General features: G+C 37.8%; 2 protein-coding genes across 10 annotated transcripts in view; one reads left to right on the forward strand and one right to left on the reverse strand.

The window, feature by feature from the left end:
* HPS3 (HPS3 biogenesis of lysosomal organelles complex 2 subunit 1) overlaps positions 1-15691 on the forward strand; it is a 36577-nt gene extending 20886 nt beyond the window's left edge. For 2 of the 7 annotated variants that reach the window (XM_033125311.1, XM_033125335.1), the window contains exons 9-17: positions 363-544; positions 1407-1587; positions 2463-2696; positions 3923-4108; positions 4459-4647; positions 5609-5716; positions 10261-10467; positions 11114-11204; positions 14820-15691. In XM_033125311.1, the coding sequence (XP_032981202.1) occupies positions 363-544; positions 1407-1587; positions 2463-2696; positions 3923-4108; positions 4459-4647; positions 5609-5716; positions 10261-10467; positions 11114-11204; positions 14820-14947 (1506 nt within the window). In that variant the 3' untranslated portion in view covers positions 14948-15691. Of the gene's footprint in view, positions 1-362; positions 545-1406; positions 1588-2462; positions 2697-3922; positions 4109-4458; positions 4648-5608; positions 5717-10260; positions 10468-11109; positions 11205-14819 lie in introns of those variants that run through there. The other 5 variants (XR_004424859.1, XR_004424864.1, XR_004424863.1 and 2 more) reach the window with 5 other exon arrangements.
* The window catches only part of CP (ceruloplasmin), a 61697-nt gene continuing 46891 nt past the window's right edge, over positions 4508-19313 (reverse strand). The window contains exons 19-20 of one of the 3 annotated variants that reach the window (XM_033125279.1): positions 8718-8819; positions 4508-4644 (exon numbers count right to left, since the gene is read on the reverse strand). In XM_033125279.1, the coding sequence (XP_032981170.1) occupies positions 8719-8819 (101 nt within the window). In that variant the 3' untranslated portion in view covers positions 4508-4644; position 8718. Of the gene's footprint in view, positions 4645-8717; positions 8820-16168; positions 16222-17334; positions 17374-19313 lie in introns of those variants that run through there. The other 2 variants (XM_033125300.1, XM_033125290.1) reach the window with 2 other exon arrangements.

The following is a 19313-nucleotide window of genomic DNA, read 5'->3' on the forward strand; positions in this document are numbered from 1 at the left end:
CCTAGAATTTTTTTAAAAAAGTTAACTATTTCAGGTATGTTCATTAGCTTTATCAAACTGTGACCAAATTATTGCTAAGTTAACAGTATTATTAGTATTACAGTATTATTTGTACCTTCTCTAATGATTAGCACTGTTTCAAGGGAGTGTTTACAATCACATATGTATTAAACTGGATTATAGATTATGGGGGGCATAGCTAAACCCTAGCAGAATGATAAATAACCACTTCTTATTTTTTAGGATTTAATGTGCACAAACATTAACTTGACTAACAAAATATGTAGATAGTTTTTTAAGAACGGAGAAACTTTTCAGAGTCTTTCTGCTGCAACATTAGCTGTTTGCCTTCCTTGTTTTAGGTAGACTACAGTAATACCTATAAGACTGCAAAAACCCAGAGCTGCATCCACCTTCTTAGCGAGGCTCATCTGTTAGTGAGAGCAGCCCTGATGGACCCCAGTCAGCTGGAACCTGCAGAAAAAGCGGAGCTTTTAGAAGCATTTAAAGAAAGCTGTGGACACCTGGGAGACTGTTACAGCAGGTTGGTGATGCTTCTTGGAAACTTGTTAGAGAAGCCATGCTGAGCTCTGGGTGTACTTACTAGCTTTTCCATCTCTGGTAGTTACCTGATAAATGGGGGTGCACATGAGAGGGGAGGTGCTTCACTTATTCATTTATTCCACAAGCATTTGTTGAGCGCACACTGTGTGCCAGGTATTATGCTAAGCTTAGAGATACAAAGATGAATGTGACCTGTTCCCTGCCTCTAAGGAATTACAGTTATTAGATGAGGAGTGAGTCTCCAGTTCATGAGTCTCCCACCACTTAATTTAGGAATTTGAAGTTTCTTTTCAGGCCTTGGATCAGGGGCAGGCATGACCAGTGAAAATCTCTTAGGCGGACAAATTAGTAGTTTATTGCCTGTTGGCTTTAAGGGGAAAACAGCAGTTGGACAGTCTGTGATTTTAATCTTAGTATCAATGCTTTTATGATGTCAGAAAAGGACATTAATATGAATAGTAATTTTTATTACTGAGAATGATCTTTGCACATTTTTTGGTATATGATTGTTTCAAAGGCTTACTTGACCTATGGGAATGATTTTAAATTAATAAAACAGACTTTTCCTACCTATAAACACTATCATTTTATAGCCACATTATGAAAATAAAATTCATTTAATTTTTAAATTTTTATTATGAGCGAGCAAAAGCAACTACTATAATTAGAATGACTTTGCAGAATAAGACGGAGGAGCTTGTTCCAACTACTGATGATGGCCATAGAAAAATATTTTGAGATTTATGTCATTTGGAAAGCATAATCTGTTTTGTTATCAAATGTATTAGCTACCCAGGCTTAAAAATGACAAATTTGAGGGGGTTTTGCTTCCTTTTCTGTAGGCTTGACACCCAGTATTCCCACCTGGCCTTGCCATACTATAAGATGTCTGGTTTGTCTATGGCGGAAGTTTTGGCTCGAGTGGACTGGGCAGCAGAGGATGGATCACAGAAATACGAGAGGGGATTAATCTTTTACATTAATCATTCACTTTATGAAAACCTGGATGAAGAATTAAGTGAAGTGAGTATAGTTTTCTATTCAGTTATATCTAATATTTTTAACTTTTCATTTTAGCAATTGATTTTATGTAATACTATTTAGAAGTCAAGTTCCAAATATTTTTCTTGGGTAGTACATTCTTTCCTAAGAAAGGTAACTAATATGCCCCTTTCTTCATTAATAATTATAGAGTTATAGCTTAGAAAAGAACTTATCATCATCATCTTCTCATACTTTCTCATTATATAGACAGGGAGTGGTCCACCTGCTCAGTGTGACAGTGGCATGTCTTTAGAACAGTGACAGAACGTGGGCCTTACCTTCCTTCTCAGCTGCAAGCCTTTCCACAACCCTAGTCACCCCACAGTCCAAGGGTCCAAAGCTTCACTTACGAAATCCTCGCCCAGTGACCTTAACACATTATTGAGGATTATTTTTAACCTCTGTGTCTTTTAAAAAAGAGTTGAATACACAATATGCAAAGTTAGATATTGTGATACGAAATGTTTTAAGGTTTTGAGAGAAATGAAATTTTCTTATAAGCTGCCTCAGTAAGTATATTTTCTACTCAGCTGTAACTTTTTATAATGGATTTTTGAGTGTAATTTAATCCAATATTTAGTTTCTTCTGAACTCTTGCTCAAATTGGAAATGGTTGTCACAATTTGGTACATATTTTTACTGCTTTTTCTTCTTTTTAACTCAGCAAAGAGTCACTCGAGGTCTCCCACATTATTACCATCAGCTCTGTCTTTTTAAATCAAAATGTAATACTATAATTTTATTTTAATTGGAATGTTGTATCTTAGCTTTGTGTCTTTTGTATTCGTTTTTCCTGACTTTGTTGCTTTTTGTTGGCTGACTGACCTTTCACCTCTTGTCCATGCTCCCCAAAGGAGCTAGCTGCCCGAGTGGTTCAGATGTTTCACGTGGCGGAGCCCAAGCAGCTTCCCCACATTCTCTGCAGCCCTTCCATGAAGAATGTTAACCCTTTAACTGCCATGCGCTATCTAAGGAAGCTGGATACATCTGGGCTTTCGTCAGTCCTAGTGACACTGAGCAAGGCAGCAGTGGCTCTGACAGTAGGAGATCTTGACCTGTACCGACAGGAAATGAGGAGCCATTCAGAGGTATGGTGCCCTGCCTGCTATTGGGAGCAGGCTGAGTTAGGACCTGCTCCTCCCGAGGTGTTGAGCTTTCCTCTGGCTTCTATCAAGCTCATTTTTCCTTAGTTGTAAAGGAAAATAGACTTGATATTAGGAAGGAAGTGGCCCAAAATGGAAGCGCTTGGGCTTTGGCTGGCAAATGAAAAATAAGCATGTTCAGTGGCAGCAGTGGGTGTCCGAAGACCTTTCAGCTTAGTGTCACGTATGTCCAGAGCACGGGGAATCTATAGGCTCTGTCCCGAGCCCACAGTGATGGGGCGTGAGGGAATGGTGTGTCCACTGAAAACAGAACAGAGTGGTGTGTATTCAGGTATACAAGTGGGATATTAACTGTGAGTCATAGGAGGCCAGTTGTTGCAGAAATAGCCTGTACTTGGGAAAATCACAAGTGACTTTATTAAGGATTGGGCATTTGAATGTGTAGCAAAGAAAAGGTAGCTTTCCCTTGGAAAAGAGGCCATTTAGGGGCATGGGCCAAAGATGTTAATCATTAGTGGAAGAAATTAAGTAACATTAACTGAGTATTTATTATGTCCCAGGCCTATTCTCAGCCCCTTGCATGTATTCTCTAATTCTTGCAGCAATGCTTTAAGGTAGATGCTGTTGTATACCTGTTCTACAGATGAGAGAACCAAGACAAAGGAAGGTTAAATGACTTGTCCAAGGTCACCCTGCTAGTGAGTGGAGAGCCAGGATTTGAAGCAGATCGTCTGGCTCCAGATCCTGTGCTCCTACACTATTGTTTGATTGCCTACCTGTGGTCAGATACCCACAGTATGGCTTTGGTCTCTAAAACAAGAGCTGGAGTGCTTTGTTTCTGTACAAGTGACACATTTATTATGACGAAAGGAGCAAGTCAACATTGAGGTATCCGTTGCTTTGAAGACTAGAATTCTAGACAGATGAATTTTTTCCCATAGTTTTGAGAAAAATTAAATAGTGTTGTTAAATCAAGTACACCTAAATGTAAAGTTCTCTACAAAAATAGGACATCTTGATGCTTAATTAAGTTTTAATAACTTCTATGAAGATAGTTAACAGTGGTGTTCTTAGAGTGAGAACTAGTCTTTATGGTTAAAGAAAACATTGAGATTAAAGTAAATTGTTAACAGAATCTTGAATACACTAGCACGTACTTCCAAGATGAATGCAATGTACATTTTGTTCCTAAATTTCTTTTTTATCTTAAGATGAAGTTGGTATGTGGCTTTATTCTGGAACCTCGGCTGTTGATTCAACAGAAGAAGGGACAGAGTGTTCCAACTGAACTCGCACGTCACTTGAAGGAGACTCAGCCTGGATTGCTCGTTGCTTCAGTCCTGGGCTTACAGAAGAACAGCAAAATCGGAATTGAAGAAGCAGATTCCTTCTTTAAGGTTTGTCACTTTGAAAATGTTAATTGTTCTGGCTGGTCTGATAAAATTAGTGGGGGGCAGGTAACAGAATAAGAGAAGTGAGTTTTCATTTGTTTATTGAAAAAACAGACTTAGGCATAACCAGTTTATAAAAGTGCATATTAAAAGAATATATCTAGAAAAATTTCATTAATGTAAGCTAGAATCTGTTTTCTGTTAAAATGTCCAAATCTGCTTTGCTGTAGCACTAATGCTAATGCCAAATTATTAAATGCATGCCCACACAATGGAGTGTTATCAGACCAGCTGAAATTCAGTCAGTACTATACTGATCTGGGACGTGGGGGCTTGTTTCATTCACTGTTTTCAAGGTGCTTTGTGGTAAGGATGAAGATACGATTCCTCAGCTCTTGGTAGACTTTTGGGAAGCTCAGCTGGTAGCATGCCTCCCAGATGTGCTGCTGCAGGAACTCTTTTTCAAGCTCACGTCACAATACATCTGGAGATTATCTAAGAGGCAGCCCCCTGACACCATACCATTGCGAACATCAGAGGACCTGGTAAGACAATGGAATAATACATTAACTTAAACTTGTGCCTTACACATGACAATAATGTACCTTCTTATTTTTGATGGCTTGGAATCAAACCTAATTTATACTACCAGATACCTTTTTAAAGCAGGAGTAAAAGCTACACTTAAAACTAGCCCGTGGGTGAAGTTGCCCACATTTAAATAATTTGATATTCTAAGGAACAGCCCTACTTCTCCTGTATTACTTGCTTGCAATGGTACCTCAGTAGCCAAAGCATGGTCTCCCCCAATGTTGGCTTTCCCCAGAACACATCTGTGCTTCCTCAGGGGATGGTCATGACGTGGCACATGAGAAAAGAGACCTGCAGACCTCCCTGATGGGTGAGGACCTGCAGAAGGCTTGCGGGAGAGACCTCCTTACTGGACCCCACTTCCCATCGGCCGCACACACAGGGCTGTTCTGTGGCCCATGAGGTGGCTCTCAGACAATGGCCTTTACCCTCCCTGCTCCCTTCCCCCGCCCCAGCTCCTTTGCTTCTCATGGATGGATGCCACAGCTAAAGTGGGTTCACTGGAAATGTCACCAACTTCTTGAATAAGGGGGGCTTGATGGGCATTAGCTTGAGAATTTATGGAAGAGATTTTGCCTCCCAAGGAAAGTAGTAGAAATAAAAATTATTGCCAGTATTACTGTTAACTTTTACCTTAAAAACACTATTGCTCTTTTTGCTAAAATTCCCTCTTGGAATTTTAAAATGTAAAATACTAGGAAATATTTAGTGGAGATTTGTTCAGTGAGAAGCAGCAAGGCTAAACTTTTTCCCAGGGAATAGATTCTAAAAGACTTTCCTTCCCATTCCCAGAAAATTAAATACTTAATTCTGCGACATGGCAGAGGATTAACGATTGCTTGCTCTTTTTGGAATGGATGAAGAACTCCTTGTTTTGTTGTATTTTGTTCATGATAAGTTTCTTTTACATTTTAGATAAACGCCTGTAATCATTATGGCTTAATCTATCCATGGGTTAATGTCTTAGTATCATCGGATTCCTTAGCTGACAAAAATTACGCGGAAGATCTCTCCAAATTACAGGTAAATAAAAAATGCTCTTTTTCTTATGAATATGCCCATTGCAATTTAATGTAGGATATCAATTTGGTAAAATGTCAGGTGTCCTGCTAATCTAGAGTGTATAATTTGGGGGTACAAAATCCATAGTTAGGCATACTCAGGACCTGTGGAGGGAATTGTTTCTGCCTGAAACTGCTTTACAGGAAGACTGGTTTTGTTACCAGCAAATGAGTGAGCAGCACCGAGTCCCATGACTGTCTCACCTAGTTTTCAGATGTGCTTGAAAACACTTTGTGAAGTGCAAGTATGGCAGATGTATAGTGCTTTTATTGGTATGATGGATGTGTTTTTTAGTGTTCACTCAAACATTTCAGGCCTCTTACCCAGCCCAACCCCTGCTATCTGTTTTATAGGAAATAGGTCAAGGTAGCCAGTATAGCTGGGTCTTGAAAGGATTTTTTTTTTTTTAAATAAGAAGTACAATCAGAGCATGTATATCATCCTGCGAAAATTCTGACCGTGACAGTATTTTGACTGGAAATGAGAAATGAAGTCCATACTGGGCTAGTATGGATCAGACTGGGCTAGAGGTGGATGTGATTGTATTTAATGTAACTCAGTGGCCCAAGGACCAGATAGGACCCCCAAATCTGTTTGGTTTGGTCTGCCTAGTGCAGCTGCCAACATATAAAAAGGGAGATATCAAATTAAGAATTCTGAGTTTCAAGTTTCTCTTGAAAAATTCAGCAGGATTGATCACCCTGGGCTCTCACTGCCTGAGACCTGTGGGTTGGAGCCGAGTGACTCAGCTTGGGCCGTGCTCCTGCTGTCCAGCCTGCCAGTTCTCCTCCTGATGTCATCCTGGTCCAGACACTGAATGTGTGGCATCCGTTTTCCTTACACCCAACTGGCTTCGTTCATTTTCACCATCTGTTTGACCTCGTTAGGTTTTTGAGTTTGCAACTCTAGATTTTCACTAGGAACAGGTGTAAGTGTGGCTTTATAGAAACCAAAATGTCATACTGGGGCTAGGGATCAGGGAGGGAAGCTAACAGACCATATTGCTTAGCCCCTGGAAAGCCCGTGTTGTCTCTAGAAACGAACTTACTTACATTCTTAAAAAAATCACCAAAGAAGATTCTTATTGGTTCTTATCTCTAGTACCCTTCAGATACAGAGGCTACTGAGCCTCAGACTGGTTCATTGCACAACTAGTTCTCGAGCATGTGTTGTGAACATGGTGTATGGCATGGGACAGTGCAGGCAGGGTCTCGCCGTCCCAGAACATATGAGGTTGACAGTGAAGTTTGCGAACTCATCTTACAAAAAGTGCTACATACCTCACTGCTGAATATCACTATGGTCACCTTCGAAGTACTCCCCTTGGGAAGCTATGCACCGATGCCAGCGCCTAGTCCACCCTTCAAAGTAATTTTGGAACTCTTTTTCTGGAATGGCCATCAGTGCTGTCATTGTATTACCCTTGATGTCCTGAATGTCATCAAAATGTCTTCATTCAATATTTCCTTTATCTTGGGGTAAAGAAAGAAGTCATTGGGGGCCAGATCAGGTGAGTAGGGAGGGTGTTCCAATACAGTTATTTGTTTACTGGCTAAAAACTCCCTCACAGATAATGCCGTGTGAGCTGGTGCATTGTCATGATGCAAGAGCCATGAATTGTTGGCGAAAAGTTCAGGTCGTCTAATTTTTTCACGCAGCCTTTTCAGCACTTCCAAATAGTAGACTTGGTTAACTGTCCAGTTGGTACAAATTCATAATGAATAATCCCTCTGATACCAAAAAATATTAGTAATATCGTTGCAACACGTTCGCGAACTTAATTGTCAGATCTCATCTGTACTAATAATGTATTTCAAGTCGTAATTGTCATAAGTGCTGTTAAATCATCTGATAAACGTCAAAGCGTATTTGTAATCACTGCTTGAAAAAGTATAACTTAGTGATCTTTTCAAAATTTGTTTTAAAATTTTTAACAGGGTAGGTTCTTTCTGGGAATCTTTGCTGTTAAAGAATAGAAATGTGGTTGGCCTAAACTTTTCTAAATCATTTTCCTAAATACAGTTCTTTCTAGATTATCTGTGGGTCGATGATTCTTAGTCATTAAGAAAAAATAACCCTCAAGAAACAAAAGGATCTCATTTGGTTCTCCCCTAGAGGAATAGGGAAATTCAGAATCACCTGGAGAGTTTTTCAAAATTATTCACCTCCCCTCTGCCCCACCCCACACCATGCAGATTTGATGTCAGTCTCTGTCTCTTGTCCTCAGACACTGTAATAGTGTATTTGTGCAAAAATTAAAACAATCTGTATATCATTTACATGTCAAAAACCTACTATTTGAAATGACACAGTAACTGGCAAGCGTCCTGCCCTTGGCCCAAATCGTCATGGTCCCTCCCACCCCACCCCCCCTTGCAGCCACCTGGCCTAAGATCTGCAGCTGTGGCTGTGTGGGTGCCGAGGACAGAGAAGTCTGGATCCCAGCCCTGCGGAGGCGGCTGAGGGTGAGAGATGTATACCAGGGAAGGGAGTAAAGAGTGCGCGTACAGGAGGTGGAGATAAGTCCACTTCCCTCCTGAATAAGGAAAAAAGGAGCACTCTGCTAAGAAGCAGGCAATATTAAGAGTATTGTGAAGAAGAGCAGTAACCTTTGGACCGTTTTTTTATTCAGCAATGTCCGTGTTGTCTAGTGTTTCTTATTTTTGAACTTCTTGATGATATGGCTAAAACGAAGTTAAAGATCATGGCTAACCCATTTGCACCAAGCTTTGACTAGTTTCATTTTAACCCTGGTTCAGGTTACCCGTGTCTTGCTCCTTCCTGCCCAGCCCATTGTCCCAATTAGTCAAGAGTTGAATATAGAAATAATCTGTGTTTTTTTTCATGTTGGGAGATCCTGTGAGTGGCAGATTATCACCTTATTTCATGTTTGCTATCTTGTTGTAAGGAAATTATTCAGATGAAGGTGATTATTAAACTTGCAGGAATGAAAAGGACCAACCTCATTTTCCTAGCTGTTCCTTGGTAGACATTTGGAATAGAATAATCACGCTGACTGCAAACGGATAGTTCCCATTCCATATCTGCCTGTGAGCCTGAGAAGCTGTAGCAAAAAGGATACAGGAGGAAGAAAATTAGTGTATGATCTTCTCATCTTTCTCCAGAAGAGAGGAAAAGCAGAGATTATTTTGGTAGTAGTACAGTTGACCCTTGAAAGATGCGGGGGTTAGGGGCACCAACTGCCCGGGCAGTGGAAAATCCACATAAAAATTAAGTCAGCCCTCAGCATACGTGGATTCCCAACTGCCTGTTGACCATTGAGCAACTTGTGTTTGAATTACGCAGGTAACTGAAAAAATCCGCATATAAGTAGACCCATGCAGTTCAAGACTGCGTTGCTAAGGGTCAACTGTATTTATAGTTTAAATCAGGGGTGTCCAAACTGCGGCCCGGCCGGCCAACTGCGGCCCGCAATCCGTTTTTTATTGGCCCGCAGCAAATTCCAGAAATATATTTAGTTTACTTAAATAAACCAGGTGAGGCAATACGTACTTCACCTCGAGTGAGTGGCCCGGCTGTGTGTGTATTTTACCGCAGATGGCCCTTGGTGAAAAACGTTGAAAAAAGTTTGGACACCCCTGGTTTAAATGCTTAAAAGTAAAATAATTGGTTACAGTTCTGATTAGTGAAGTAGTACCTGTTATTCAGCTTGTGGCAGATGGTATTGGTACAAATTATTAGGTTCTTAGCAATTGTTTTAGTTTCCTTAAATGTTCAATTTTATTTTTTTGGTTATATATGTAGAGCATGCTTATTATAGAAACTTTGGAAAATACAGGGAAGTATGAAAAAGAAAACAAAACGTGGGTTTTGTCCTCCCATTTATTGAGCTGATCTCTGTTTCAAATTCTATATTCTTCCAAAGGCATTTCTGTATATGTATGTACCTGTGTAGTTCTTACAAAACTGATCACGCTCTGAATATAATTTTGTATTGAGATGTTTTTACTCATTATTTTATCATGAGCATTAGGTCATTAAGTAGCCTTTGAAAAGTTTTAATGCTTATATAATATTCCATCTTATGAACGTACCATAATTTATTTACTCATCCCTTTTTGTTTAACATTTAGGTTGCTTCAAGTTTTTCAATATTATAAGTACTCTTATGGTGAACACCATTGGACATAAGTCTTTGATCCCAGTGTTGATTATTTCCTTAGGATAGAGTCCTAAAGCGTTCCCATTAGTTTTAATTTGCAGTCTATCTAAAGCAAATAAAATCATGTTATTTTACAAATGATTGGTTTCTATTAAACAGATTGTTATTCTTTAACTAGAGTTGGTTTAAATATTATTTAATACTTCAGTCCACTTAGACATACCAAATAAATATCATGCATGTGCTCTAAAATTTCATTCTTTTCTTTCTCTTTTTTTTTTTTGCAAGTGAAGTTTAGTCTTTTTTAAAAATGGTATTCTGTATACTGTGCTTTAGTTTTTTGGGTGCCTCATTCCATAACATTTTACTTTTCTGTTCATAGTCTCTTATATGTGGTCCTTCATTTGACATAGCTTCCATTGTTCCGTTCTTGGAGCCACTCTCAGAAGACACTGTTGCTGGCCTCAGTGTCCAGGTTCTGTGTCAGACGCGTTTGAAAGAGTATGAGCAGTGTATAGACACACTGCTAGAGAGGTGCCCGGAGGCCATCATTCCATATGCTAATCATGAATTGAAAGAAGAAAATCGGGTACGCTTTTCAGATTATGTTTTTTTTAGGCTTGATCACTGATAATCTGATTTGATAATCTTTGTTGCCTTATCTGCAAAATGGGGACAGATTGTACCAGTCCAGCCTCACGGGGCTGTGTGGGTCAAATGAGCATGTATGTTTAATCTGCTATGTGTTTTGAGCACTGTTCGAGGCCATTAAAGTGTATGGTGATAGTAGGTTATCGTCATTAAAAATCTCGTTTGAAGATGAAGTAGACTATTACCAGAAAATCCAGGAAACATAATGTATGGTGGGAAAATATTTTCTGGGCATTTTTAGTTTAGAAATTAGAGTTTTAGACTTTAGTACTTTCTTTTTTCTTCCTTCTTTCCACCTAAGAGATGATACAGGACATGTCGATATGTCTTCTTGAAAATAGCCATGTATTTATGTACATACAATATACATATTATTAGATTTTTCAAGTTATAAATCTGACTTTTATGTTATAGTTTAAGCAGAAGACTGGCTGCTGATGATATCTTCTGTTATCACAAAGTTTGCTGCCTTAACCAAAATGATGTATTTTTGCCCTGAACTTTCCTGCACGATCTTATTCTTGTTGGAAATCTGAATGTAAAATGCATCAAACTTAAAATTTATTCATTTTTTCCTAAGATAGACCTTGTGGTGGAAAAAACTGCTGCCTGAACTTTGTCAGAGAATAAAATGTGGTGGAGAGAAATATCAACTTTACCTGTCATCATTAAAAGGTAAGTGATCATTTTTGCTTGATTATAAATTTAATTGTGTCTTCAATTTAGTTTCCATAATTTGCTGAAGGATTGCTTTCTCTAATTTTTTCATATTATTATTAAGTGAGGTGAAGAAGGTCTTCGCAGAACTACCAGGAGAGCTTATTTTTAGCATTTATACACTCCACCCCGTCATACATGATATTTATCTCTTCTAGCTACAGAGTTGATGCTTTTAAGTTAATCTTTTCAAACACTTTACAAGTTATCACAGTCATAGAAACTCATAACCTCAGTATTTTAAAATTTTGAATATCTATTAAAATGATTACATTTTTATTAGTGATCTCAGTACTTAATTTACTTCATATAGGAAATTAAGATGATTACCAGTATTAAATCTAATGGTAAGCAAGTATTGAGGAAGGACAATGTTCTCAAGGATTTAAAAGTTGAGTGTCTCTAAACTGGGCAGTATTTTACAGCATAGGTAGTTATTTGAATTTTCATAATTCATAATCATTTGTAAATCTCGAGAGATTATATAGTTATTAAGTTCTCTACTCTTGTTAATTGTTGGCCTAATGACAAAAGGTGTGTGGTTATATTGATTTCAGTATTCATAGATAGAATAGTAGAAATTGATAGTGTTGGAATTGCATTTTCCAGCCGAGACAGTTGCTTTTTAAAGTGTTAGGCAGAGCCAGTGCCCATTAAGGGTATTTTACTGACGATCCCCATTTAAGTAAAGTTAGACATTTATGATTGGGAGGAGGTGACTTTATACTAACTTTTTGTCCTGCCCATCTCCCTGAGTGATTTTTTGGTTTTTCAGAAGGGGGAAGTGTCAGGTGTTTGATTGCCCGGCCCCACTTGGATCGAGTTTATCACATAACTTTGGACTGATCGTTTGTGTGGGTGGGTCACTTTCCAGTGCAGACATCTCACATCGTCACACCTCAGCAACACCGTTACCTTACTTAAGACTCTTTTTTCATCCTTTTCTGATCCACGTCCACAAACTCTCCACCCCTAACTTACCCATAGTCATCCCTACAAACGCTCCATTTTCCTGTATCTTTAAAATGTTTGTGTGTGCACACGCGTGTGTGTGGCTCGTGGGACTAAGTGCTGTGTGTGAGTTACCTTTGTTAGACTGTGGTACCTTGAGAGCTGGTACAGTGTTTTAGTCGTTTTTTCATGTCGCGCCCGCCTTACAGGCAGTATGCCTCTCCTTAGAAAGCATTCTGTAGCTATTGATTTCAAAGGGGAGAACCTGAATAACGTGAGGTCTATTTTCAAGGGAGCTCTTTCTGTCGGGAAGTGAAGAGACCACGATTGGAGTCTGGAGAATTGGAACTGCATCCAGGTCGGCTACTTACTGAGTGACCTGAAGCAAGTCAATGGTTTAATATCTTGGGACTAATAAGTTCAGGGTTGACTAGAGTAAAATCTTAGTCAAACTTGTAAGGTGGCAGGGTTGAAGATGGAGATCAGGGACATATGTAATATGCTTAGGAGCTTGGGTTTCTTATCTCTTATGCAGTGTTTCTCATCCTGACACTTGACATTTTGGAAGGCCAGTGCCTTATCCATTAGGCGACTGGGACTTCTGACACTTTTTACATTTTGGACCAAATAATGTGTGTGTGTGTGTGTGTTTGTGTGTGTGTGTGTGTGTGTGTGCGCTCAGGTATCTCCTGTACATTTGGGGATGTTGAGCAGCATCCCTGACCTCTGCCCCCTAAATACCTGTGGCATTGTTCCAGTTATACCAAAAAAAGTCTCCAGCCATCACCAAATGTCCCCTAAGGGGCAAAATCATACTGGCTGAGAACCATTGCACTAATGCAGAGCCATTGAAACTGGGTTAGTAGTTGGCTTGTTTGTTTCAAGGAAATATTTATTTGTTATTGTTTTTGTGATAATCAGTTGTGTTTATTATTAAAAATTCTCATATTGTAGTAAATTACAAAAATAAAGTTTAAAAAGTCATTTAAAATCTCACCAGCCAGAAATAACAATTTTCAAAATTTGATGAATATTTTCTAGGTATGCTGGAGGATTTAAAGTGCTTTAAGGATTTAAGAAATTGACCTTCTTGGAATTATAACCTATATTAGCCCCTTACTGGTTGGCAGAAGAGGAGAATTGGGCAGTGGCAAGATTTTTGTTGGCTCTGTAACTACTCTGCACTGGCCCCCCAGCTTAGTTTTTTTGTATCTAGGATACGACTTATAGGCTCCACATTTAGGCTAAATAAACTGGTTAGATAGGAAAGTATTCGTAATTCATGCTTTTCACATGGGTTTTGAAACTAGTTAGTAGTTATTACGAAGGTTCTGTTATGTGTCAACTATGCATCAGTGTATTTTAATTCTCAAAGGACTGGAAGCTAGCAGATGGTTACTGCTGCTTTATTGATGAGGAAACTAGGGCTCAGGAGGTCATGTGACTTCCTTAAACTCACCCCGTTAGTGGGTAGGAAAACCTGATCCCTGCCCAAGTCTGTCTGATTCCAGAATTAGCAATCTTTCCCATACACCACTACTGCTCCATTCATTAACTTTTTATTAATAGCAACAGGGCGTGTCATTCCTTTGTGTAAAGAAAGGGTGATTTAGGTTGTTGAATATTGATTGGATGGTGACTTTGGATGGATGCACGCACACCTGAGCAGGAGATTTTATATTTCAATCACTTGGCTTAATAAGTGGTGGGCATGCAACGATCACACAAGGAGTGGCACTGAAGTACTGGGGGTGCCAAAAAAAATGTTTCCAAGTGGACACTTTGGTCAGTGTTGCTCAGGCAGTAGTTTGCCATCATCAGAAGTGTCTGGACGCTGTCTGGACACTTTGAGTGCCTCTTGTAATTGCAGAAGTCAAATGTGACTTGTATTCATCTTTAGTAATCAGTATATATTGAGTATTACAATTTTAATAGCTTTTTCCTTTATTAAAATGTGTGTACATTTTTTTGGCACCCTCTGTATGTTTCTTGGGAATGTTGTTCTTACGTAACACCACCTTCTCTTCCCAGCAGAGGGCAGTCTGTATATATCAAGAAGCAATAGAATCCTAAAATTGCATAGTTATAGTTATGTTCACAAAAATGTTTACTAAATTCCTTTACATTTAAAATGTTCACTAGAGCACATTGTGTTGCAGCTTGGGAAAAAACGGTAAATGGTCATGAAAACAGATTTGTGCTTATTAAGGAACTGATTTAGGAAAATGTCATCCAACAATTCATAATATTTCCTATCCTAGCAGACAATCTTTATAAATTAGCTGCAGTATAGTTCTAACATGAAAAATAATACTCAAGTGATTGTATTTTTCTTTAGAGGATAATATAAATTGAAAAATAATGTAATAATCCTACAATGAAATAGTAAATCCAAATTGCCTGGTGCTAATATGAAATAAACTTCAAAGGATTTTAGAAAGAATAAATAAGAAGTTGTAAAACCATAAAGTATTCTGTGGATTTAAGAGACATTTTTTTTCTTTTGTGGTTATAACATTTTGTTACCTGCACTAGCTTCTAATTGGTTGAGTGATAAGAGAATTGGATGAAAGACAGACTTTCACTTACAGGTCTAATTCAGATATTCTTTCCTGCAAACAGAAACACTGTCAGTTGTTGCTGTGGAACTAGAACTAAGAGATTTCTTGAATGTCCTTCCAGAAGATGGAACTGCAGCATTTTTCTTGCCATATCTTCTTTACTGCAGTCGAAAGAAATCATTGACTTGAAGGTATCATTTGAAAAATACCACAATGGCATATGAGACTGAATTTTTGCAAATTGAATGCCAGGTAAAAATGTAAATAAAGGATTTTCATATTGAACATGTACATATATCACAGATGTTTTTAGGCTGCTTACCTTACCATGTCATTGTATTTCATAATTTATGACCTGAATCCATTTAATTTTCCAGAATGTACAAAACTATTAGGCATAAGAATTTCCTCAAAGAAGGCATATATTTTTAAAGGTAGAGTAGAATATTCCAAGGAACATCCAATTTACTGTTGTTGGAGACATGACAATCTTTTTCATCCCAGGAACACAAAGAAACATTTTGCAAGTATGCTTGAAAGAATGTTACTCGAAGTGGTCCAGAATTTAATCTTTTTGATTTTTCCAGATTTTTCTATTGGGTCACTTTTTAAAAGTTTTCTTTGAGAAAAATGTTAATGTTTCCCACAATAAAAGATTTCAAACTATTTTCTTGTTACAGTTAAAACTCATGCTGTGTTTCTGTCTGAATCAAATGAAGTAGAAGTTTACAAAGCTAACTTTCTTCCTGTCTGGCTATTAACGTGATTTGTCAAATGCATGTTTTTCAGCCAAAGCCTTATTTCGATTTTTTGTTGACATGTACTCTTGCTCTTTTAGCTAGAGTGTATGTGAGAATAAAGGAATATATCATTGTATTCACAACTGTGTGTTCTTTTTGAACCTCTTACTAAACAATTTTGAGTCCAAGTTCAGTTTGTTGATAGTGTGCTTGTCTTTATTTAACGTTGGGTAAAAATGATCCTCACTCGGCATCTGCCACAACTATATGTTAAAACTTTCCTTCTGATGGCAATGTTTATCTTTATCAGGATTTAATCTATAGAATTGTTTCTCATCTCTGCCTTTCTCCAGTTCCAGGTTCACATCCATTTGACCATTTCTTCAAGGATTCACAAAACTCGGAATCTTTTTATTTTATTTTTAATATTTATTTCTGTTTAATTTATTACTTTATTTTATTTTATCATATTTTGTTTTTTAATTTTACTTCCTGTACACCTGTGCCCCTATGCCCACTGGTTCATTAGGAATGATAGCAGAAGCCTGTTAGAGGGATTGATGGGGAAGCCAATGGTTGGAAACATTTCAGTAATTCTTACAGCCTTTCCAAAGTAAACATTCTATTCAGCACCTTCACATACATTGTTATGAATCATTAGGTTTTTTTGTGTTTTTTTTTTTCACTTATCACCAATATATTTCTTTCAGCCAGACTTGGTCTCTATAGAAAAAGAAATATTAAGACCATTATTAAAAATAGTATATATATCATATGATTAAAAAATAAGTACACGATGCTTTAAATGTATTCGAATTTTTTTAAATGTCGTTATTTCATTAATTTGTGTTGATTCATTTATATTTTTTGCTTTTTGTATGTTTAAAAACATCTCTCTCGTTCTAGTACTGCTTTATTTAAAGAAAAATTACTTCCCTCCCCACAATATCCTTATAAATTATAAGGTAAAAATAGTAACTTTACAGTGGAGAAACCTGGCAGACACCTCCTTAATCAAATGCTCAAATTAACATAACCATCAAGGGAACAAATCAGCCTTTTTTGCCCCTTGACCTGTGTACTGAGAAAAACAATACCACTTCTGTGAGACTCTTGCCAAAAAAATGTATATTCCGAATCTAATCAAGAGGAAACATTAGACAAACCCAAACTGAAGGACATTCTACAAAGTGACCGCCCTGTATTTTTTTTTTTTTAATGTCAAAGTTGTGAAAGCCAAAAAAAAGACAGAGGAACTATTCCAGACCCAGGGCGACTAAGTAGACATGCTAATTGATACAATGCATAGGCGGGATTTTCTTTTCTCTATGAAGAACATGATTAGAATAATTGGTGAAATTTAAAAAGGGTCTGAAGTATTGAATCATTCTTGATTTCCTGGTTTTGATAGGTGTGTTGTGTTTATATATGAGAATATCCTTGTTTTTAGAAAATATGAGTATGTATATTTACAATATATTGTGTGTGTGTGTGTGTGTGTGTGTGTGTGAGTGTGTGTGTGGAGAGGGAGATAGAGAAAAGGATTAAGCAAATGTGACTGCAGTATGTTCACATTTGGGGGGTCTGGGTGGAAGGTATATGGAATCTTATTTTTAAATTGCTCTTGCAAATTTTCTATGTCTGACATTATGTCCAAAAGAATTTTTAAATTTCATTTTCATTTAATTAATATGTGGCTAGGTATTTACCAAGCAGACTATTGTATTGGATTTGGTTACTTACTGGAAATATAGAATATACAGCAAGCTTTATTTCTACAGACTGCTCCAAAAGATTATCTGACTCGTAAAAATGTCACAGTCTAAAAAAAAGTACCTTTTCTATTTGTCACAGGAGGTCTTCATTATGCTTCCTCTGGTAGGGGAAATGAAGCATTACATTAAGTATGACAGGATATCCACAATTTTTTTGTACTGATTTTTTTTGGGGGAGGGGGGTAGAGGAAATTGTCTGTCTCCTGGTATAATATTGAAAGATTTCACTTTAAACTCATGTGCTCTTCTTGTCTGTGTTACGGTAGGAAGAGATTTGTCTAAGATTCAGAATTAATATAGACTTGCCCAGAGCTTTATCAAACTTTTATTTAAAAATATTTCAGACTGATAAATATGACTCCCCATTTTTCTGTATATAGTTTAAACTATCTTTTTTATCTATTACTGCTTCTTTCAGTTCTATGCGATGCCTTTTCTCTTTGTAAATGCCAAATTTCTCTTTAATCTTTTTTCCAACATGTGTTTTCCCTTCACATCTGCTATTTTTTCTAGTTTCTCGATGTTTTTTTTTTTTTTTTTTTTTTAAAACAGTCCCCCCTTTTTATTATTTTTTTAACTGAAATGTATTGGGGTGACAGTGGTCAACACAACTACATCCAAGCAAGCAGTCATCTCACTCTTGTCCTTCTAGGCTTGTTATGTGGGAGGGTTAGCCTGTCTGTGTAGGGTTAGCCTGTAACAGGTCTACTGCATGTCAGCCATTTGTGTACAGGAAGTTCCTCTCACTGTTTCCTTGCTCTTGGTTATTTTTCTGAGCAAGACCATCCTTCTGTGTGGTAAACGTGTGCTAATGTTCTTTAAAAACTAAAGTTTTCTTGCTCATTTTTGACTCTTCGCCTTGTTCACCAGTTACTGGCATTAAACCCAGTGGCTTATTTGCCCGTTTGAGTCTTTGGTGTTCTGGTGCTCTCAGTACCACTCTGTAATAATGGGTTTTAACAGAAGTAGTTTTCCATGGTACAAGGTGTTTACCAGGAGAAATTAAAACTTTACATTTGCACTAATAGTTGATCTTCCAGTGATTTTTAATTTCTGAAATATATTTACTTCTATATTTTCTTCCATTTATATGTTCCCTTTTATGCCTATTTTTAGGAGGAAAAACAAGTTTGTTTGCTTTTTTCTACATAATTTCCCCCTGTTGGAATTGCCATTGCCAATTCCAACAATTCTGAACTCGGATGACCCAGGAAAGACCAAGGCCTGCAACCACAAAGCAAGAATTTCATTCATCATACAACATATTGCATTAGTGTTTATTCACAAAAGGGTTGTTTGTTTTCCTGTGGTTTTGTTTGTGTGTGTGGTGTGTGTGAGTGTGTGTGTGTGTGCATGCGCGCTTCTGTGTGCCTACATAGGAGGAAGTGTTGCTGCTGGGGTCGGGGGAGCAGGGAATTTATATTCTATTTTGTTCCTGGATCTTTCCTATGGTCTGAATGTGTCCCCCTCACCCCCAAATTCATATATTGAAAACCTAATGTCCAAGATGATGGTGTTAGGAGGTGGTGCCTTTGGAAGGTGATTATGTCATGAGGGTGGAGCCCTCATGAAAGGGATTAGTGCCCTCCTCATAAAAGAGACGCCAGGGAGCTAGCTTGACCATTCTGCCATGTGAGGATACAATGAGTCTGGAACCCGAAAAAGAGCCCTCACCCGAGCATGCTGGCACCGTGATTCCAGACTAATAGCCTCCAGAACTGTGAAAATAAATTTTTGTTCTTTATAAGCTACCCAGTCAGGTATTTTGTTATAGCAGCCAAATAGACTAAGACAATCTTTCACAAACAGTAATCAAGAATGCCCCTCTCCCCCTAGAAGCAAGAAAGACTGTTCTGCCTGATTGCATATTTGAAATTATATTTATTATTTGGGGGCTTTTTGGTCGGGTCGGGTGGGGGAGGGGGTTTGTGTACCAGGTACTACCAAAAAAAATGTTTTAAAAAAGATATTAAATTCTAAATGTTTCTTTAAGACATGGTTAGTTCCTTAAATAATACAACTGTTCTTCTACATCAGTTC

The sequence above is a fragment of the Rhinolophus ferrumequinum genome, chromosome 2 (assembly GCF_004115265.2).
Source record: "Rhinolophus ferrumequinum isolate MPI-CBG mRhiFer1 chromosome 2, mRhiFer1_v1.p, whole genome shotgun sequence".
Classification (NCBI taxonomy): Eukaryota; Metazoa; Chordata; class Mammalia; order Chiroptera; family Rhinolophidae; genus Rhinolophus; species Rhinolophus ferrumequinum.